Consider the following 23,513-nt stretch of genomic DNA (forward strand, 5'->3'; position numbering starts at 1 on the left):
GTATGTGAAAAACATGGGAATAGACAGATCCTTTACTTATGAAATGTATGATAAATGAATGGGGGAAAAAAGTGGATACCTACATTTGTCATGCAGCTTGTACATTGTTATTGTATAGCCATATGAGAACAGTAAGTAAATAAACACATCAAATAATCCCATAAGTGTATCCTTTCACAATAACACATGGTCTATAAAACTAAGTATGCAATATCACCGCTGAAATAAACATTGCTGTACAAGCCAGGCCAGAAGCAATGATTCACCCCATTGACAATGCCATAAAGACTAGTTATTTAAACTTGCAATAAATGGCAAGGCCTAACACACACACACAAACACACACACACACACACACACACACACACACACACACACACACACACACACACACACACACACACACACACACACACACACACACACACACACACACACACACACACACACACACACACACACCCCCTTGGGGCTTTCTCTTTTTAATCTCTAACCTCATTGAACCAGTGATCTGGTAGTCTTCTCTAAGATGGCCGCCGACATGTCTCTTTTGTTGTATAAGTTGTTATGTCTAATGGGAAACCCTTCTCTGCCCAAAGGAAATGTCACTTCATTCTCTACAGCCCCTCCAGTCCATGATTTCCTGATCATAAAGATGTAGTGTCCCTGTTCGATTCTTAATACCTGTCTTGTTTATGTTCTGGATGTTTGGGGTTGATCTGATAGTGTGTGTTTGAGAGAGCTCTTCAGTGCAGTCACGAGGCTGGGGCAGACTGAGAGGCGCTCATCTCGTTACTAGACTCTCTCACACTGCTCTCCTCATGGGGATATGGTGTCTCTATCTAACCCTTTTACTCAAACAACACAGAAAACGCTCCAGAACTAAAGGACGCACAAATCCACTGTCTTCTCCTAGGGAGCCGGAGGAGAGCTAAGGAGCTAAGAATTAGAAGATGTTAAATATATTTTTCATGATTTGGCTCGCACATGGGATAGACCATTAATAAGCTGTGGGCAGTGAAAACTGATACCAGTAAATAAGTTAATAAGTGAAACAAACCCGACTTCACAAGTCACCACCACTGGCGAACAATTATCGGCCAGTATTTTTTTGCTGTAGGGGCCATAGGCTGAAGTACAGTACGCTGTGGGCTCTGCGTACTGTAAACCAGAACTACAGGCTCACCATCAGGCAACACTCAATACATACATACTACACAGTAGTACTGTATATGTATGTGGCAATCTTTGTGGTTCTCAGAATGTTTTTGTCCATTTTCTTAATATAAAATGGTCACATGGTCAATATTTAGTTTTGCTCTGAGGTCTGAGATTAAAGTCAAAGTTACAGGTGTTATATCTTCTGAAAACCTTCCTTATAGATGAAGTAGGCTACAGCCACTGAAATTCACTCTCCCTTTCATCACTCTCTCTCCTTACCTGTTCACCACTCTAGTTACTGTATAGACTATCTTTATTATTACTTTGAGAAGTTCTGTTAAGCAGATAATGTGTGCTATGTCTGTTTAACAGATTCTGTTTTTTTAACTCTTCATTAGCCCTACATAGCCAACTAATGATGCGTGGGTTGACTCATAACCCGCATACCCAGCGGATATATCCATGGGCTGTATAAAGAGAAAACAGAGAAAACAATACCTTAAAAAATCCGTAAATGTAAAATTATTGTGCAATTTATAGCCTATCTATAGGCTACATTGAGGTTTTTCTTTCATGATTGTAGGCTATCTGGCATTAGAGTGTAAGCCTAAGCTTTAGGGCCTAACTGTACGTGAGCCTAATAGCCTACACACGTGTCGCCAAATGCTTTTGGGAACGGGCAGAAAAAGGTCATGTCATTGATCCACGGAGGCAAAAAGGAAAATGAATTGAATTCAATAAGAGAAAAGCTGCAACATTTGCCCATTATTCTTTTCAAAATTCTTCAAGCTTTGTCAAATTGGTTGTTGATCATTGCTAGACAACCATTTTCAGATCTTGCAATAGATTTTCAAGTGGATTTAATTCAAAACTGTAACTTGGCCACTCAGGAACCTTCACTGTCTTCTTGGTAAGCAACTCCAGTGTAGATTTGGCCTTGGGTTTAAGGTTATTTTCCTGTCTGGTGGAAAGCAGACTGAACCAGGTTTTCCTCTAGGAGTTTGCCTGTGCTTAGCTCTATTACATTTATGTTTTATCCTGAGAAACTTCTCTCCTTAACGATGACAAGCATACCTGTAATATGATGCACCACTACTATACTTGAAAATATGGAGAGTGGTACTCAGTAATATGTTGCATTGGATTTGCCCCAAACATAACACTTTGTATTTACAATAAAAAGTGAATTGCTTTGCCACATTTTTTACAGTATTACTTTAGTGTGTTGTTGTAAACAGGATACATGTTTTGGAATATTTGTGTTCTGTACAGGCTTCCTTCCTTCTTTTCACTCTGTCAATCAGGTTAGTATTGTGGAGGAACTACAATGTTTCCTCCTATCACAGCCATTAAACTCTGTAACTGTTTTAAAGTCACCATTGGCCTCATGGTGAAATCCCTGAGCAGTTTCCTCCCTCTCCGACGACTGAGTTAGGAAGGACGCCTGTATCTTTGTAGCAACTGGGTGTATTGATTCACCATCCAAAGTGTATTTAATAACTTCACCATACTCAAAGGGATATTCAATGTAATCTAATTTTTACCCATCTATCAATAGGTGCCCTTCTTTGTGAGGCATTGGAAAACCTCACTGGTCTTTGTGGTTGAATCTGTGTTTGAAATTCACTGCTCGCCTGAGGGACCTTACAGATAATTCTATGTTTATTGCACACAGAGTGAGTCCATGAAACTTATATTGTGACTTGTTAAGCTAATCTTTACGCCTGAACTTGTTTAGGCTTGCCATAATACTTATTGACTCAAGACATTTCAGCTTTTCATTTTTGATTTAATTAGTAAAAATGTCTTTAAACAGAATTTCACTTTCACATTATGGGGTATTGTGTGTAGGCCAGTGCCAAAATATCAAAATGTAATACATTTTAAATTCAGGTTGCAGCACAACAAAATGTGGAAAAAGTCAAGGGGTTTGAATACTGTCTGAAGGCAATGTAAATTAGGCAACAACAAACAATCCTGCACCCCTGTAAAAAGAATCGCCCCACTGTCTCTGACTGTAGCTTACAGCACATTTTCTATATTAGAGGGTTACACTCTTAGAAAAACTGGTTATTTGGGTTTGATATAGAACCCTCTGGTTCTTCAGATGAGATTAAAGAACAATTTACTAATAAAGGTTATATACAGTACCGTTCAAAAGTTTGGGTCACGTAGAAATGTCCTTGTTTTTGAAAAAAAAGCACAGTTTTTGTCCATTAAAATAACATAAAATGTAACAGAAATACAGTGTAGACATTGTTAATGTTGTAAATGACCATTGGAGCTAGAAACGGCAGATTTTTTTACGGAATATCTACATAGGCGTACAGAGGCCCATTATCAGCAACCGTCACTCCTGTGTTCCAATGGGACGTTGTGTTAGCTAATCCAAGTTTATCATTTTAAAAGGCTAATTGATCATTAGAAAACCCTTTTGCAATTATGTTAGTACAGCTGAAAACTGTTGTGCTGATTAAAGAAGCAATAAAACTGGTCTTCTTTAGACTAGTTGAGTATCTGGAGCATCAGAATTTGTGGGTTCGATTACAGGCTCAAAATGGCCAGAAACAAAGAACTTTCTTCTGAAACTCATCAGTCTATTCTTGTTCTGAGAAATGAAGGCTATTCCATTAGAGAAATTGCCAAGACACTGAAGATCTCGTACAATGCTGTGTACTACTCCCTTCACAGAACAGCGCAAACTGGCTCTAACCAGAATAGAAAGAGGAGAGGGAGGCTCTGGTGCACAACTGAGCAAGAGGACAAGTAGATTAGCATGTCTAGTTAGAGAAACAGACGCCTCACAAGTCTTCAACTGGCACACTATGTTTTGCTCTGTCTGGCAGTAACCCAGAACTATCAGATGCAGAGGATCTCTCTTTCGGCTGCTGCTGACAACTGCATGTAAAATGTTCTTCTACATCATAATAATTAGAAGACTGCATAACATTTTGTCTTCATTTTGTCAGATTAACTCATGCTTATTTCTGAAGATGAACTCATGTTTTGCTCCATTTTTCTTCTCTGGAACCAGTCAAGCAGATAGCCCAGTGGATAAGGAGATGGACCTGTGGCAGGAGTTGAACCTGTGGCTGAAAGGTGGCCAGTTTGAATCCCAGGCTGGGCTCTGGGGTAAAAATGACAGTAGTGATCTGACAACTGGAGGGCTGCTGGGTTCACATCATCAAAACATTCCCCTACGGTTGGGCACTTGATCAAGGCCCTTAAGAACCTGTGCTCCTCTCAACTGTATGTTTTGGGGGGTTGAGAACAGAAGACCTATTTTTGTTTTTTCATTGTAACTAATGGACAAAGTACATTATATTGTACTAATACCCAGTTCCACAAGAGGCCTAAAGGGGGATTAGCACCCTCAGTTCAATCTTGTGGCACCTCAGTTTTAGTTTTATGTCCCTATGTAAAAATAGCAAAAAAGTTGAGTGACAGGTTGGCGGAAAAAAAAGATCTGTATCGCCGCTGAGCTGTCAGCACAACGGACAGAGCACACCACGGTGTGTGTATGGGGACTATGGAAAGCCACTGGGGTGGTTAGGTATGACTCCTTTGTATTTCCATAAAAAGCGGGGGAAATGTTTGTCATCTCTGTGGATGGCTAAGTGAATAACGTGATCAAGTTTACCAGTTGGGTCCTGGTGAGGACGCCATGTTGGAGGCCGAACTGTCACCTTCCTGCTCTTCTGCTGTTCCTATAGGGGGCGCTCTGCAGGAGTGTCCTGCCCTATGATGGGGTTGTGAGGTTTTCATCCCGACATTGACTGACACTGAATTGATTATGACCGAGCTCTCTCCTAAGTCTGGAGAGGAGAGCACCCAGGAGAGCACCCGGGCTTGGGAGAAAATTACTACATCTCTAAAATGTTCCTGAGTGTGGTAAGGAAGTTATGTAACTGCTGGGGGGTCTGGAGACAACCCCAGTGTCCGCTGTGCATCCTTTGGGAGAGAATGCTCCTTTACCTGCTTCAACAAAGGCCCATGCAGGGAGGTTTGTGCACCAGTATCACCAAAAGTTTAGTGGACAGTGTTTAGGGCCTAAGCAAAGTGTTAATCTGCCTCAGGGCAACATCTATGATGTTCCTTTATTTGCTCCCCCAATCTACATTCACTAAATGGACATACCATGTTGGTCAATATGTATCATGTACCCAGTGCTTGTTTGGAATGTGCCATTGTGTGGCTGTCACATGTCCATTCGTTTAGGGAGTGTGTGCGTTTAAGGGGGATGGTTCGAAATACTGAACCATAATGTCTTCAGATGAAGGGAACATCTCCTGACAATGTTAATTAAGGTTACTGCTTATGTGTTAGGAACGTGACATGAGCATCATTTAAAATGTGGAGACCAGGTGTGTGGTAAAGACATGCTGTAGACATGTCTCTCTCCACTATTGCGCACTGACTCCTGCCAATTCCTGCGGGATATTTGTATCAGCGTTCCAGTTGTTTGTCAATGTTTATCAATGCACCACGAAATATATATTCATCAGTGAAGTTACTGTTAATCACAGCATATTCCCCTATTTATTTTGAATGTTTGGTTATGAAAATGTTGACAATTCATTAAATACAATATACATTCATACCATTCTCATTCTCCAAGTGGAAAAGTTGTTTGGAGAGCTCACAAACTGCGCAACACTTGTGGATAAATAACGTGTGGTTTATTTAATTGCATTTAACAGTTTACTGTCAATTTATTCATTGTCTTTGATTGGAGAACATGTGTCTGGTTTCTCTGTCATGTTTAATGTTGTGTGCACGCGCGCGCTTTAGCTATCTATAGATATACCTGGCCTGCTCGCCAAGAATAGGTGCGGCTAAATGTATTTAATTCCCTTAGGGGATGTTCTAGTTAGTTCACTTTTGGGTAACTCAAGAGGAGTCTGTATCTGAGCCTTGTAGACCCCACATGTGCTTTATTGGTTAAAACAGGTTTTTCCTGAATGCTGGTTAAAACAGGCTTTTTCTTTTGAGTGCTGACATTTTGAAGTCAGAACTTTGTACATACATTTGTAAATATCACCGTCATATTTGAAACACCAGCGCTGTGTAAATAAATCCGACACTCATTTGCACCTTTATCTGCCTGCCTGAATCTTTGTCCGTACGACTGCTAGAAGGCCAGTATTTTACGTTGATACAGCGCAGCAGAGATGGGCTACAGATTTCGTGCCAACCTGTCACTTCAAAAGCACTCCATGATCTTGGAGTCTCTGCATTTTAAGTATATGTTTATTGTGGTATAGCGTGATATAAGCAGAATTCAATATCATTCCAATGCAAGAACCCCCCAAAATGTTGCAATCTCGGCGATTTCAAGAGCCCCTTTTAACTTTATCTTGGCGCCGGGTCTTATTATTGTGTTGTAAAGAAGTCAGCCAGTGTTAACCTGGCCCATCATTCAACCACAGAGATTCCTCCCTGGCCATCAGTGCATATTTCCAAACTATGTTTGCAAATAATGACAATAAATTCTAAAAACTATGCTGGTATTCTTTTGACCATTATTTAATTGTTTATTAAATTATATTCTCAGCTCAAAATATTACTATTTAATTTTAGTACAATTAATAAATGGCACCATGCAAGGTTCTATATAGAACCATTTTGGTTCAGTGAAGAATAACCTCTACGGTTGCGATCAAAGAACCCTATAAATGGTTCTATATATAGAACATTTTGTGGTTCCATATATGTAGCAAGTGATAGAACCCTTTTTAGTTCTATAAGGAACATTTTATTCTAATAATATACCCTATAAAGCACAGGGAGCTTTTTATTAAAGAGCAACAGGTCCCCCGAGCTGCAAATTTTCGGCGAAATGTCACTCATAGATTGCGAGGAAAATCGCTTACAAGGCCTACCATTTAACGTGTTGATTGTGGGTTTAACATGATAATTTCTTATAAAATGTATACATCTAAGAACAAATAGGCCAAACAATAAATCTAAAACAAATCTACTTTACCTTTTCTTGTCCTTATCAGCCGTCATGTTTTCTTTTGCAAAGTTCAGTGACAAATGGAATTTCCCCGAAAGTCCGAATCAGTCCACTTACGCAACAATTTTCAAGTAACAGATAACATACACAATGAAAATGATTGAAAATCAAATCGAGATTATGTAATTTCTCTGCTCTTTACGCACAGTCCATTTCAGATGCAAGTTGTCTTTCAGAAGCAGTAGGCAGCTGTACAGTCTCAGAACACTGCCAAGGATTGTACAGCCTATTCACCGATTCACTAAAGGTAGGCCTACAATCCACAACCTTTAGCCTACAAATGCTTTAGAAGTTGGATAAAATAGGGTCCGCTGTCAAAGTTTCCTTCGTTGCGTTGGTTGTGCTGGTCTACTGAACTTCTAGCCCAGTTCGTTGTTCACTCTTCTGCGCTCAGCTGGCCCGTTGACAGCCGCTCACGCGTCAATCTGACCGCAGTGATTGGTGAAAATGCTGTGTAGAACCGCCTTAAATATCCCCACCCACTACCCTGATGATTTCGTCGTTTTATGCTGTCGTTCAGAGTCTCTGTAGGCCTACATACGGTAGCCTACACCTTTGAGTTGACTTGCCCTTGTATGTTGTGTAAGTACAGTTGAAGTCGGAAGTTTACATACACTTAGGTTGGAGTCATTTTAAAACTAGTTTTTTAACCACTCCACAAATTTCTTGCTAACAAACTATAGTTTTGGCAAGTCGGTTAGGACATCTACTTTGTGCATGACACAAGTAATTTTTCTAACAATTGTTTACAGACAGATTATTTCACTTTATCACTGTATCACAATTCCAGTGGGTCAGAAGTTTACATCCACTAAGTTGACTGTGCTTTTAAACAGCTTGGGAAATTCCAGAAAATTATGTAATGGCTCTAGAAGCTTCCGGTAGGCTAATTGACATCATTTGAGTCAATTGGAGGTGTACCTGTGGATGTACCTTCAAACTCAGTGCCTCTTTGCTTGACATCATGGGAAAATCAAAAAAAATCAGCCAAGACCTCAGAAGAAAATTGTAGACCTCCACAAGTCTGGTTCATCCTTGGGAGCAAATTCCAAATGCCTGAAGGTACCACGTTCATCTGTACAAACAATAGTACGCAAGTATAAACACCATGGGACCACGCAGCCGTCATACTGCTCAGGGAGGAGACGCGTTCTGTCTCCTAGAAATTAACGTACTTTGGTGCGAAAAGTGCAAATCAATCCCAGAACAACAGCAAAAGACCTTGTGAAGATGCTGGAGGAAGCAGGTACAAAAATATCTATATCCACAGTAAAATTAGTCCTATATCGACATAACCTGAAAGGCCACTCAGCAAGAAAGAAGCCACGGCTCCAAAACCGCCATAAAAAGCGAGACTACAGTTTGCAAATGCACATGGGGACAAAGATCGTACCTTTTGGAGAAATATCCTCTGGTCTGATGAAACAAAAATAGAACTGTTTGGCCATAATGACCATTGTTGTGTTTGGATGGAAAAGGGGGAGGCTTGCAAGCAGAAGAACACCATCCCAACCGTGAAGCACGGGGGTGGCAGCATCATGTTGTGGGTGTGCTTTGCTGCAGGAGGGACTGGTGCACTTCACAAAATAGATGGCATCATGAGGCAGGAAAATTATGTGGATATATTAAAGCAACATCTCAAGACATCAGTCAGGAAGTTAAAGCTTGGTTGCAAATGGTTCTTCCAAATGGACAATGACCCCAAGCATACTTCCAAAGTTGTGGCAAAATGGCTTAAGTACAACAAAGTCAAGGTATTGGAGTGGCCATCACATAGCCCTGACCTCAATTCTATAGAAAATTTGTGGGCAGAACTGAAATAGCGTGTGCGAGCAAGGAGGCCTACAAACCTGACTCTGTTACACCAGCTCTGTCAGGAGGAATGGGCAAAAATTCACCCAACTTATTGTGGGAAGCTTGTGGAAGGTTACCTGAAACGTTTGACCCAAGTTAAACAATTTAAAGGCAATGTTACCAAATACTAATTGAGTGTATGTAAACTTCTGACCCACTGAGAATGTGATGAAAGAAATAAAAGCTGAAATAAATAATTCTCTCTGCTATTATTCTGACATTTCACATTCTTAAAATAAAGTGGTGATCCTTTCTGACTTAAGACAGGGAATTTGTACTAGGATTAAATGTCAGGAATTGTGAAAAACTGAGTTTAAATATATTTGGCTAAGGTGTATGTAAACTTCCGAATTCAACTGTAGGTAGCTTAATTTACGGCCTTGCATTGAGCAGATAAGTATGTCAACCATCCCAACCATTCATCTGTTCATGTGCTTGTATGGTGATGGCAACAGAAAAACACACGCCTGTCATTCATGCCAGCCAGCCAATTGGGGCATTCAGAGTTCCCATGAGTCTTTGCTATCTTTAAAGATGGATGTACTAAAAATGCCTTTTTCTGAAGAAATAACAGTTTTAGTCTATCCTCAGATAACTGTTGCTTGTTTAGCCATTCCGAAATGTTGAAGAAGACGTTTCACAATTTTTTTGTTGTTGACATTTCACATGTGATATACAGTCAAGTCCATAATTATTGACACCTTTAATAAAGATAATCAAAAAATACTTTATTAAATAAATAATACAAATCCTGAGCTATATTTTATGCAAAAAAGGGGGAATTATATTTTATACTAATACAATTGCTCAGAGTAAGATTTTTTGTTTAAAAACTAATAAATGAAATGTAAAAAAAGACGGGTCAAAATTATTGGCACCCCTCTTCAATACTCCAGCACCCTCCCCTTGTGAGGATAATGACACTGAGCCTTTTTCTAAAATGTTTCATGAGATTGGAGAACACATTGGGAGGGAGCTGAGACCACTCCTCCATACAAAATCTTTCCAGATCCTTGATCTCCTTCGTCTGCTCTTATGCACTGCCCTCTTCTATTCAAACCACAGCTTTTCAATGGGGTTTAAGTCCGGAGACTGAGATGGCCATTGCAAGTTGATTTTGTTGTCAATTAACCATTTCTTTGTGGATTTTTATTAGTGCTTGGGGTTATTGTCTTGCTGGAAGATTCACTTGCAGCCAAGTTTCAGCCCCCTGGCAGAGGCAACCAGGTTTTTGGCTAAAATGTCCTGGTACTTGGTAAATTTCATGATGCCATTGACCTTAACAAGGAGCCCAGGACCAGTGGAAGCAAAATAGCCCCATAACATTGAAGATCCACCACCATATTTTACCGTAAGTATGAGATACTTTTCTGCAAAGATATGCTTCTGTTTTTCAACAACAAACCCACCAGTGGTATGCGTGGCCAAAGAGCTTTATTTTCATGTTTTCTGTCCATAGCACTGGTTCCAATCCAAGTGCCAATGACGTTTATCAAACTCCAGACACATCTTGTCACATTTATTTCACATTTTGGAAATTTCACATGATCTTAAGGTCACTTATTAAATGCAATATGTTCTGCATCATCTCCTCTTTGGCCAAATGAATGGATTGGATGGGCTGCAGTGAATCTGACATTCTGACAAACATTACTAAGAAACTCACATAATTTTCCCTTAAAGTGTTTAATTATTGGTGGATTAACAGCACTGAGCATGTGTGTTTACAATTATTAAAACAAGGCTGGGTTTACACAGGCATTTTAATTCTGATCTTTTGACCAATTATTGGTAAAAGAGCTGATCTGATTAGTCAAAATAACAATTAGTGAATAAAAGATCAGAATCTCACTGCCCTTGTAAACAGCTTTGTGATAAATATTATTCATCTCAAGGATTAAACAAGTAAACTGAAGGTTCACTGACTGCTTTCAGTAAGTAATCTGTTGAGTTAGACCCCACTGGGTCAAAGTGACCCATAGTAACTAATATACAAGCTGCCATCCTTCTCAAATACTGTATTTGATGAATCATGCAGAAAGGAAGGGAAGTGGTGCTAGCATATAAAACAGTAGATCTTTGTAGATAGAAGGTGCTCTTTGGTGAAGGGGTTAAGTGGTAATCAAAAAAACAAGGAGGACCAAGGGACTCTTCAATGCCTGCATTTTTATGGCATGTTCAATGGAATAAGATTTTAAAACTCTGACGCGTTTCGGCATAGGCCTGTCAGGGGCTCAAACTACTGTGAATTTGTCATTTAAATAAATATTTTCTTGTCCCAATTAGGGGATATGATTATAATAGTATGATTATGGGATAGTATAATTATGATCAGAATATAACTGCTTAAAATGCACTCTTATCCTCTCCATTGTGAGGGGGAGAGGAGGCTGTCAACGTGTTCAATGGGTTCGACACACATCAACTGAACTGTAAATAGCATTGTAGTGACCTACACTACATGACCAAAGGTATGTGGACACCTGCTCGCGGAACATCTCATTCCAAAATCATGAGCATGAATATGGAGTTGGTCCCCCTTTGCTGCTATAACAGCCCCACTCTTCTAGGAAGGCTTTCCACTAGATGTTGGAACATTGCTGCAGGTACTCCATTCGGCCACAAGAGCATTAGTGAGGTCGGCCACTGATGTTGGGCGATTAGGCCTGGCTCGCAGTCGGCATTCCAATTCATCCCAATGGTGTTCAATGGGGTTGAAGTCAGGGCTCTGAGCAGGCCAGTCAAGTTCTTCCACACTGATCTCGACCATTTCTGTATGGACCTCGCTTTGTGCACGGGGGTATTGTCATGCTGAAACAGGAAAGTTGAAAGCACAGAATCCTCTATAATGTGATTGTATGCTGTAGCGTTGATTTCCCTTCACTGGAACTAAGGGGCCTAACCCAAACCATGAAAAACAGCCCCAGGCAATGAATACTCTTCCACCAAACTTTACAGTTGGCACTATGTATTGAGGCAGGTAGTGTTCTCCTGGCATCCGCCAAACCCAGACTCATCCGTCAGACTGCCAGATGGTGAAGCATGATTCATCACTCCAAAGAACACGTTTCCACTGCTGCAGAGTCCAATGGCAGCAAACTTTACATCACTCCAGCCTACGCTTGGCATTGCGCATGGTGAATTTAGGATTGTGTGTGGCTGCTTGGCCATGGAAACCCATTTCACGAAGCTCCCGACGAACAGTTCTTGTGCTGAAGTTGCTTCCAGAGGCAGTTTGCAACTTGGTAGTGAGTGTTGCAACTGAGGACAGACAATTTTTACGTGCTTCCAGCTTCAGCACTCAGCGATCCCGATCTATGAGCTTGTGTGGCCTACCACTTTGTGGCTGAGCCGTTGTTGCTCCTAGACGTTTCCACTTCATAATAAGAGCACTTGACAGGGGCAGCTCTAACAGGGCAGAAAGTTGATGAATTGACTTGTTGGAAAGGTGGCATCCTATAACAGTGCCACGTTGAAAGTCACTGAGCTCTTCAGTAGGGCAATTCTACTGCCAATGTTTGTGTATGGAGATTGAATGGCTGTGTGCTCAATTTTATACATGTAGCTGAAATAGCCAAATCCACTAATTTGAAGGGGTGTCCAAATACTTTTGTATATATAGTGTATATCTGTACCCTCATAGGGTGATTATGAATAATGTAGCTATGGTGATTATGGATGAATTATCACCTGTGAGACATCGATCAGAGAAAGAGCCCTAATCGAGTAGCTGAACTGTGTTTGACTTTAACAGTTGCTGTACATTGTCATTGATAACAATAACAGCAATGTCAAAGTTATGGCCCAGTAGTCTAACACTGGTGTTTATAGTCCATAATGTGTGATAATAGGTATCTTCTGTTGTTTTTTCCCTCTAGATATTGTCTCGATATTTTATCCGTTTCCATGACACTAGCAGGGAATGCAATGTTTGCTTTGAAAGGGAAGAATACCCAAATGTGGAACATCAGTCAATGATTAATGGCACATCGTGGTACCATTTTAGCGGTGCATATCTCAGAGTACATTCCAACAGTGGTCAGTTATGGACACTGGACAGTACTCTATATGCATTCAACCCTGGCAATATAAACAGTGTTGCATAGAGAGCTTTTTTTTTCAACTTTATTTTAGCAGGGAGTCCCATTGGAACCAAGGTCTCTTTTGCAAGGGAGCCCTGCATACATACAGTAAATATTGATTAACACTGAACAGAAATGACCCCTTAAACAAGCAAACCCACTATTTGTTTTGACATCATCATATTTAATAGGTTCCAAAAACAAACAATACACATTCACATCCTTTAGAATACAGTACATTTGGCACACAGCAAAATGCTTACAATGACATAACACTAATAAATGGCAAAGGAATTCAAAATAAAACATCAGTCAGGTGACAAATTGTACATATAAAGCTTCACAATACAGAAACCGAAAATTAAATCCAGTTTCCCAGACCCAGAAATAAGCCTTGTCCTGGTTTAAAAAGCAATTTCACCAGATATTCTTTATTGAACATGCTTTTTAGTCCAGAAGTAGTCGTAATTTGGGTCCGGAAAACCAATCCTAAATGTATAGAGGTACATACAGTAATATAATGCATATGTCTGTATGTTTTATTCTACTGTATGTAAAAAAAAATACATAATACTCAGCCAGACATATTTTTACACACAATTTAAGAGGTACTTCTCCAGCCATGTACAGTATATTATACTTATTGAGCGTTACTGCTTCAATGACTTTACAACAGACCAAATGGGTTTCCAATGTGCTGTTTTCTTCTTCTTCCTATTACAAACAGTTTAAAAAGTCAAAATAAAAGAAGGATGGAAAATTGGAGTTAGCATTTGGCATGGAGGATTTTGGACCTCTAGGGCCACCGTCCTTATGGGTCGGAGTAGGACTGGGATCCGCCATCTTACAAAACACAAACATAAGAGGCCTAACATCAAGAAGCACAGACAAAACACAGAGACTGTAAACCAAAGAGACAGGTAAATGAAATTGAAGGACATGATACAGACAGAGAGACAAGAGTGTAGATATGAGCTATACGAGGGGAGACAAGTACTGTAATGGTTAAATCCTAAAAAACTGGCATAAAGAAACAGCATTGTGCCAGCCTGAATGGTGAAGTCTGTCAAATGTCCTCTTCACCTTCAGATCCTTTAACACGGTTCTCATGTTGCTATGCACTAACTGGGTAACAGAGGGGGATCATGTGATTCATTGACACAGGTGCCTACGTGTCAAATGCATGGGTGCTTTAGGTGTATGAAAGGCCTACATGCAGTGGTGTGTGTGTTGGGGAGGCGTTAAGCATTTTCAGGATCTAGTATGAGAGGCATGTTTAAAGCCTTTAAAATACTGCTTGATCAGTATTGATTTGACAGTTGATGCCATGATACTGTCCACTATTACTACTGTTACTACCACTGTTGCTACAGTTACTCCTGCTCCCCATACCATAACTGCTACTGCTAGTGGAGCTAGCACTATTATACATGCTACTAATAATACTACATCTACACTACTTAAACTACTACTACTAAAACTACTACTACAATAACAAATGCTACGGCTACTTCTACAGTATTGCTACTTTCACTACCACAGTGCCACCCCTGCCTCTTCAATTGCAAATAGTCCTACTATTATGACTCCAAATTTCAAACGTTACTTTAAAGTTTCTACTCCAAAATGGAATGTACTACTTGTAGTATTGAAACAATGTAACATGGTTATTTTTGTGGTCTACTGATAGAATTTGACCGTAGATTGGACTTTACCTTGATTTGGTGTAGGCCTACAATAAACCATGTATTGGCCAGAGAGTTATTAGGCATAAGTGCATTAAGAAGGTCAACGGTTTCCATAAAATTAATTAATCCAATAGCTCTGCTACCTTTGGTTACATTGATGTTTTAAAGAGATATGCTATAGGAAATGTCGACCTTTTCAAAGAGAGTTAAGGAGAGAGGGCAGGGAAAGGGGTGGTGAGGTGGTTTGATGGAGCATTCTGAAGGAAGCACATAGACATGGCTATCAACTGAGTTGAGGACAGGCAAATGAAAACAGCCATGCATATACTGTAAAAACCAAACAGACCGCAATAGCAAAGAGTCAGCGGAGGGAAGAACAGTGACGACACCCGGCAAGAAAGAAAAGGAAAGCAAAAACAGACAGAAACATACACAGAATATTGCACATGGACACTGTAACTTTTTCATATTCTAATAATACACAATAATATCATATGCATGACCATGCAAAGGATGATACCTCTATTTCTCCAAGAAGTCCACAGGCTTCTATATACGTGGTCTGTACAGAGGGAAAGACACGGCTATCTGGTGATGCCTTCACCGACATGATTGTGAGTCTTGTTGCATAGCAGGGAAATCCAGGATTTCAAACTCTGAACAACAAGACAATCCAGTAAAATCACGACAAATCAGACATAATGAAATAAAACACACAATGAAATAAAACTGACCCAATGAAATGTAAAAGCTTCAAAAGGGCCATTCTCATGAACCCACTGCCTATATCGCACACGCAAAAACAGACTCGCACAAACTAACATACGTGCAGTATACTAACTGACACACACACGTGCACGCAAACAGATGCGATACATTCAGTTGTATCCCCACGATCACTCATGCATACAAGCACATTCTTCCACATTGAAACCCATGGCATTCATTTGGAATATATGAATCTAGACTACCATAACACTGTGGGCATATCTACAATACGTAACTGGTTCGCAGTTACACACAAAAGGCATTTGATGTACTATACATGGACTCATTCTAATTCTGGCGTCGTTTTGATCTTGAGGAAACTTTGAAACAGTATCAATAGTTACAGGCTTCTCTTTTTTATTGATACTGTGAACCAATCGTTTTTTAGCTTTTTTAAATACAATCATTGGTTCTAAGGATTTGGTTTTTCGCATTCAAACACGACAAGAGGAGGAGGAGATTCTAGTACATCGAGAGACTTAAAGGACAGCTTGAGAAATTACAGATTAATATAATAATATCATTGTTTCAGTGTCATATACTCACTGAGGAACTAGGATATTTGATGAAACAGTTGAAAGTATGACCTATCGTACGAAGACCATGTCGAACAAGACCCCTGCCCAAAGCACACATAACCCCTGACCTTTTAATCCTTATATACACATAAAGTTGACACCGTCACACAAACATTCCCTGTTCATTTCATAGTCCACTGGAAAGGGCCTTGTGACATAATCTGGGGCAGGACTGTGAGGAGCTTTCATCACTGTTATCAGCCCGGGCCAAGGGCCAGGCTATATTCAGTCTCAGGAGGCCAATCCATTGGCCACCCACCACAATGAGTTATTTTTTTTTACCGCTCTGATTGGATCAGGAGTGATCTGGACCAGCCAATAGGAACTTGATAATAAAGCAGATGGGCTTCCTATATGACCTACTCTCGAATTACATTGGTTTTTACCATAGAAAACATGCACTGATGGACAGACAGAAACATATACTGGTACAGCGCTGTAGATGATCAGGTTTATGTTTTGGAGTTGTTACTATTCAGAGGCCCTAATGGCCGGAGTGTTGTATGAGTGTGTGAATGTAATAATTTACTCTGTGTGTATTGTACAGTATATTTCTGGATGTCTGTATGTGAGAATATATGTATGTATGTGTGTTCGTGAATGCGAGTGTGTATGTCAGTGTTTCTGCATATACATGTATGTGTGTCTATACATGCATGTGTGTGTGTTGGTGTGCGTGCATAAACACAAAGATGAGGCGGACAGCATATGTGTGTGTGTGTGTGTGTGCAGGCCTTAGGACAGAGTCTCCTCCCCTCCGAAGTAGGAGAAACCCTTGAACTCGTCTTGGTTGATCTGCTTAATAATGGCGTCTTCTACAGGGGTGAGGACAGGCTCCTCGCGAGTGAAGTCCTGGTCAAAGTTGTTCACGTCCCTTTTGGTTTTCTGTACAGGAGCAGGAAGGAAGGGAAACAGGAGGGATAGTAAGGAAAAACAGGATGATGACTGCCAAATTAGATCTCTGAAAACATTTCTGAAGACAGTCATAGTGTTATTACCAGTGAATTAGTGTCACACATGGATTGACTGTTGTTTGTGTTTCCTTGATAAAGTCATTATAAAACAAGGCTGATTGACATAATAGACATGGATGGAATAATCACAGAACCTCTCTTTCATGCCCCCAGTTCTCTCATTCCCGTTGTGTGATGTTGAGGTGCTCGTCGCCCCCTCTCTGTGTACATGGGAACAGGACGGACCCTTCCCCTCACACCCCTTCAGGCATTTCCTACCACCTCATACCCAGCCCATTCCGCAGCTCTCTATCTTTAAACTATACACACAAAGAAATACTGATGCTTAGATACAGATGTAGGATCGTAACTTAAGTTTTCTACAGCAGGAAAATATTCCTGCAGCCACAGGAAACCACTTCCGCCGAAGTCGGCTCCTCTCCTTGTTCGGGCGGCGTTCGGCGATCGACGTCACCGGCGGTCGACGTCACTCTCCTTGTTCGCCGCTCCATTTCTCATATATCCATTTGTTTTGTCTTGTTTCATACACACCTGGTTTTCATTCATTAATCACACTACATGTATTTAGTCCTCTATTCCCCTCCATGTCTTTGTGTGTAATTGTTTATTGTTAATGGTGTATGTTCACACGCTATACTTTTGTATTCATGTTCCGTGTTTTTTGGGCACTTAGATGTCATGTTGTGCCTATTTTTTGACCGGAATAAAAGTGCGCCTGTTTACTCTACTCTGCTCTCCTGCACCTGACTTCGCCTCCCTTACACAGCCTTTACAGAATTACACACCTACTATGGAGTCGAGGAGCGCGTCCAGGAACATTCGGCTATGTTACAACATCTTGGTGCCGTGATGGATTGCGTTGTCCAGACTATGGACCACTGGGAGAGATAGGAAGTCTCTCCAGTGCCTCGACCAGCGCAACCGGGGTTGCCTCTACCCGTCCCATCCGGAGCCAGTCCCAGTGGGATACGTCTCTCCCTTCCCAGCGAGTATGATGGGACGACCACACAGTGCCAGGGATTCCTATTACAACTGGACCTTTACCTGGCCACTGTGCACCCAGATCCCTCGGGAAGGGAGAGTGTCTGCCCTCGTCTCATGCCTCTCAGGGGGAGCTCTGGAGTGGGCAAACGCCGTGTGGGGAGAAGATGACGCGGCGTTGGACCACTTCGAGGAGATCACCCGTCGTTTCCGGGCCGTCTTCGACCATCTGCCCGAAGGGAGAGCGGCGGGAGAACGGCTCTTCCATTTGAGGCAGGGGACGAGGAGCGCCCAGGAATTCGCCCTGTAATTCCGGACCTTGGCCGCCGGAGCAGGCTGCAACGACAGGGCCCTCATCGACCACTATCGGTGCAGCCTGCGCGAGGACGTCCGATGTGAGCTGGCCTGCAGGGATGCCACCATCTCCTTTGACCTACTGGTGAATTTGTCTATTCGGTTGGATAACCTGCTGGTCACCCGCGGATGTCCAGAGGGGGCTCTGTCGGTGCCATCTTCCAGCACCCCTGCTCCGGTGCCCATGGAGTTGGGAGGGGCTGCGCGTAGGGAGACTGGAGGAGGAACCATCACGTGCACCATCTGTGGCCGCAGAGGGCACACTAACAGTTGGTGCCGTGTCGGTTCCTCTGGGAGTCAAGGTAACAGGCAGGGCACTCTGGCGTCACCCCAGGTGAGTCTGCACCACACTCATCCAGAGTCCTCTGTTGACCACCTGTTTGTTTCCCTGATTTCCCCCTGCATTCCCAGCATAAGGCGCTCGTCTATTCAGGCGCAGCTGGGAATTTTATCGACAGAGCGTTAGCCCTTAGTTTAGGGATCCCCATTATACCTGTAGTTAGACCTTTCCCGGTTCACACTCTGGATAGTCGACCATTAGGCTCCGGGCTAATCATGGAAGCCACCATCTCCCTGGCCATGGAGACGCAGGTGGGTCATAACCCCACTATTTCCTGGCAACAGAGGGCTCTCACGGGGTGGTCGCGAGAGTGCTCGGGGAGGTGTGTAGGGGTTTCTGTTGGTGCTACCACGGTGGAAAGTCCAGACCAGGTCTCCACCGTGCACACCCCCCCCCCAGAATATAAAAAGAAGGCGGCTCAATTACCACCTCATCGACGGGGGGATTGTGCAAGAAATCTCCTGGCAGACGCTGCGCTTCCCAGGAGTCATGTGTATCCCCTGTCGCAAGCGGAGACGGTGGCTATGGAGACATATGTCTCCGAATCCCTGCGTCAGGGGTACATTCGGTCCTCCACTTCACCCGCCTCCTCGAGTTTCTTTTTTGTGAAGAAGAAGGAGGGAGGTCTACGCCCGTGCATTGACTATAGAGGTCTCAATAAAATCACGGTGAGGTATAGTTACCCGCTACCTCTTATCGCCACGGCGATTGAGTCAATGCATGGGGCGCGCTTCTTCACGAAACTGGATCTCAGGAGTGCGTATAACCTGGTGCGTATCCGGGAGGGAGACGAGTGGAAGACAGCGTTTAGTACCACCTCAGGGAATTATGAGTACTTATTCATGCCTTACGGGTTGATGAATGCTCCATCAGTTTTCCAATCCTTTGTAGACGAGATTTTCAGGGACCTGCACGGGCAGGGTGTAGTGGTGTATATCAATGACATTCTGATATACTCCGTTACACACGCCGAGCATGTGTTCTTGGTACGCAAGGTACTTGGACGACTGTTGGAGCATGACCTGTATGTCAGGGCCGAGAAATTCCTGTTCTTTCAGCAGGCCGTCTCCTTCCTAGGGTATCACATTTCCACATCAGGGGTGGAGATGGAGAGTGACCGCATTGCAGCCGTGCGTAATTGGCCGACTCCCACCACGGTAAAGGAGGTGCAGCGATTTTTAGGGTTTGCCAATTACTACCGGAGATTTATCCGGGGTTTTGGCCAGGTGGCTGCTCCCATTACCTCACTGCTGAAGGGAGGGTCGGTAAGGTTGCAGTGGTCGGCTGAGGCGGACAGGGCTTTTGGGCAGCTAAGGGCTCTGTTTACTTCGGCTCCCGTGCTGGCCCATCCGAATACTTCTTTGGCGTTCATAGTGGAGGTGGACGCGTCCGAGGCTGGGATAGGAGCCATGCTCTCACAGCTCTCAGCTCCCAGCGGAGCGTAACTATGATGTGGGGTACCGGGAGCTATTGGCTGTGGTTAAAGCGTTGAAGGCGTGGAGACATTGGCTTGAGGGGGCTAAACACCCTTTTCTCATCTGGACTGACCACCGCAACCTGGAGTACATCCGGGCAGCGAGGAGACTGAATCCTCATCAGGCAAGGTGGGCTATGTTCTTTACCCGTTTTGTGTTTACCCTGTCCGACAGACCAGGTTCCCAGAATACGAAAGCAGACGCACTGTCCCGGCTGTATGACACGGAGGAGCGGTCCATGGATCAGACTCCCATACTCCCGGCCTCTTGCCTGGTAGCGCCGGTCGTGTGGGAGTTGGACGCGGACATTGAGCAGGCGTTGCGTACAGAACTCGCTCCCCTCCAGTGTCCTGTCGGGCGTATGTACGTTCCGTCTGCTGTCCGTGACCAGTTGATCTATTGGGCCCACACGTCACCCTCCTCTGGTCATCCGGGGATTGGTCGGACGGTGCGCTGTCTGACTGGGAAGTACTGGTGGCCCACCTTAGCTAAGGACGTGAGGGTTTATGTTTCCTCCTGCTCGGTGTGTGCCCAGTGTAAGGCTCCGAGACACCTGCCCAGAGGTAAGCTACACCCCTTACCCTTTCCACAACGACCTTGGTCACACTTGTCTGTGGATTTTTTAACCGATCTACCTCTTTCACAGGGAAACACTACGATCCTTGTCGTTGTGGATCGTTTCTCTAAGTCCTGTCGTCTCCTCCCTCTGCCCGGTCTTCCTACGGCCCTACAGAATGCGGAAGCCCTGTTTACGCACGTCTTCCGGCACTACAGGGTGCCTGAGGATATAGTGTCTGATCGGGGTCCCCAGTTCACGTCGAGAGTCTGGAAGGCGTTCATGGAACGTCTGGGGGTCTCGATCAGCCTTGCCTCGGGTTTTCACCCCGAGAGTAACGGGCAGGTAGAGAGAGTCAACCAGGATGTGGGCAGGTTTCTGCGGTCCTGGCCGGGGGAGTGGGCGGCGTTCGTGCCCTGGGCCGAGATGGCACAGAACTCGCTTCGCCACTCCTCCACTAACCTCTCCCCCTTTCAGTGCGTATTGGGGTACCAGCCGGTTCTGGCGCCATGGCACCAGGGTCAGACCGAGGCTCCTGCGGTGGACGACTGGTTCAGGCGCGCGGAGGAGACATGGGAGGCCGCCCATGTTCACCTCCAGCAAGCCGCGCTTCGCCAAAAGACCAGCGCGGGCCGTCACCGCAGTGAGACGCCGGTGTTCGCACCGGGGGACCGGGTCTGGCTCTCGACCCGAAACCTGCCCCTCCGCATGCCCTGCCGGGAGCTGTGTCCACAGTTTGTGGGGCCATTCAAAGTCCTGAGAAGGGTGAACGAGGTGTGTTACAGATTACAGCTTCCCTCTGATTACTGTATTAACCCCTCGTTCCATGTGTCTCTCCTCAGGCCGGTGGTGGCTGGTCCGCTCCAGGAATCTGAGGTGCGGGAGGTCCCTCCTCCCCCTCTGGACATCGAGGGGGCCCCGGCATACTCCGTTCGTTCCATCCTGGATTCGAGGCGTCGGGCAGGGGGTCTTCAGTACCTCGTGGAGTTGGAGGGGTACGGTCTGGAGGAGAGGTGCTGGGTTCCGGTCGCGGATGTTCTGGACCCCGAACTGCTGCGGGAGTTTCACCGCCGCTGTAGCCGCGCGTCAAGAGGGGGGCACTGTCACGACTTCCGCCGAAGTCAGCTCCTCTCCTTGTTCGGGCGGTGTTCGGCGATTGACGTCACCGGCTTTCTAGCCATCGCCGCTCCATTTCTCATATATCCATTTGTTTTGTCTTGTTTCATACACACCTGGTTTTCATTCCATAATCACACTGCATGTATTTAGTCCTCTATTCCCCTCCATGTCTTTGTGTGTAATTGTTTATTGTTAATGGTGTATGTTCACGCGCTATACTTTTGTATTCATGTTCTGTGTTTTTGGGGCACTTAGATGTCATGTTGTGCCTATTTTTTGACCGGAATAAAAGTGCGCCTGTTTACTCTACTCTGCTCTCCTGGACCTGACTTCGCCTCCCTTACACAGCCTTAACAGAATTATTGTGTGGATTATAATTAATAGACATTTTTGTAGGGATAAAAAACAACAACATCTTAAGCGTAATTCAAGTCTGAAATTTCAAAGTGGAAATTACAAACTTCAGAAGCCTTTTAAACGTCAAATACACTACAAGTAAAAAATGTCCTGCATTTCAGTAAAGTTCTGCTGCAACAAGGTGATCAAATTAAGATCCTATATGGGGTCAATTTCACGCCATATGTATTGAATTCAAAATAAAATAAATTGTGAACATGAAAAATTAAGTTGAGAATGTAAACAATATATTTTTGAGGACAGGTGAAATAATGGATGTTGAAATCAAAAACCAAACAATTGAAAGCAAAATGTATAGAATTGTAAACAAAAATAAGACATCAATAGCAATCATACCATGGGCATGACAAAACATCTATTTTACTGCTCTAATTACGTTGGTAACCAGTTTATAATAGCAATAAGGCACCTCGGTCGGGAGTTTGTGGTATATGGCCAATATACCATGGCTAAGGGCTGTATGCAGGCACTCCGCTTTGCGTCGTGCTTAAGAACAGCCCTTAGCCGTGGTTTATTGGCCATATACCACACCCCCTTGTGCGTTATTGCTTAAGTATACACTTGAATAAGCATAATAGAGGATAAACACATACAAGTCTACGACTTATTTCCATGTTGAAGGTTAGAGGTTAATAATGGTGAAGGAGGAACAGTAAGGGCCCTAAAACATACAGTACGGTATGTTCCCTAAGAGTTCAGACACACTCCATGGTGAAGTTAACCCTAGGTGCAGATCTAGAATCAGCTTCCCCTCCTCCAATCCTAACCTTAAAATGCTAAACTGAACCAAGATCAGCGTTTACAGCCAACTTCACCCTACATGGTCTGAGCTATAAGTGCTAACTCACAATGCGAGGTTTGAAGGGTGGCTTGACTCTCTTCTGCTCCAGCAAAACCCAGTCGATCTCCTTGAAGAAGGGATGAACCTTGATGGCTTCCTCCAAGCCCTGGGTGATCACACAGCCCAGACGCTTGTTTGGGCTCTTCGTCATGAACTACAGGACAGGGAAACAGGCAGATGGGTAAAGGGGGAAGGGAAATAAAGGTACTTGACTTAATCCTCTTGGCCCCCTTAGGAACATGGGGCAAGGATGTGAATGTTAGGAAGAGAGAAATTGAGGTGAAAGAGCAAGAGTGAGGGGTTCAG

At 43.4% G+C, this 23,513-nt stretch overlaps 2 protein-coding genes and 1 long non-coding RNA gene across 4 annotated transcripts in view; 1 reads left to right on the forward strand and 2 right to left on the reverse strand.

The window, feature by feature from the left end:
• The window catches only part of epas1b (endothelial PAS domain protein 1b), a 56,112-nt gene extending 48,520 nt beyond the window's left edge, over positions 1–7,592 (reverse strand). For both annotated transcript variants that reach the window (XM_071409385.1, XM_071409384.1), the window contains exon 1: positions 7,148–7,592. In XM_071409385.1, the coding sequence (XP_071265486.1) occupies positions 7,148–7,173 (26 nt within the window). In that variant the 5' untranslated portion in view covers positions 7,174–7,592. The remainder of the gene's footprint in view (positions 1–7,147) is intronic.
• Positions 7,593–9,848: 2,256 nt separating this feature from the next.
• Positions 9,849–22,258, forward strand: LOC139580563 (uncharacterized). Its single transcript, XR_011676063.1, has 2 exons — positions 9,849–10,385; positions 21,673–22,258. It is a non-coding gene; the product is annotated as an uncharacterized lncRNA (long non-coding RNA).
• LOC139580562 (protein kinase C epsilon type-like) overlaps positions 13,280–23,513 on the reverse strand; it is a 168,899-nt gene continuing 158,665 nt past the window's right edge. The window contains exons 14-15 of the mRNA XM_071409388.1: positions 23,215–23,361; positions 13,280–17,035 (exon numbers count right to left, since the gene is read on the reverse strand). Coding sequence (XP_071265489.1) covers positions 16,886–17,035; positions 23,215–23,361 — 297 coding nt within the window. The 3' untranslated portion in view covers positions 13,280–16,885. The remainder of the gene's footprint in view (positions 17,036–23,214; positions 23,362–23,513) is intronic.

Source organism: Salvelinus alpinus, chromosome 7 (genome assembly GCF_045679555.1).
Source record: "Salvelinus alpinus chromosome 7, SLU_Salpinus.1, whole genome shotgun sequence".
Lineage (NCBI taxonomy): Eukaryota > Metazoa > Chordata > Actinopteri > Salmoniformes > Salmonidae > Salvelinus > Salvelinus alpinus.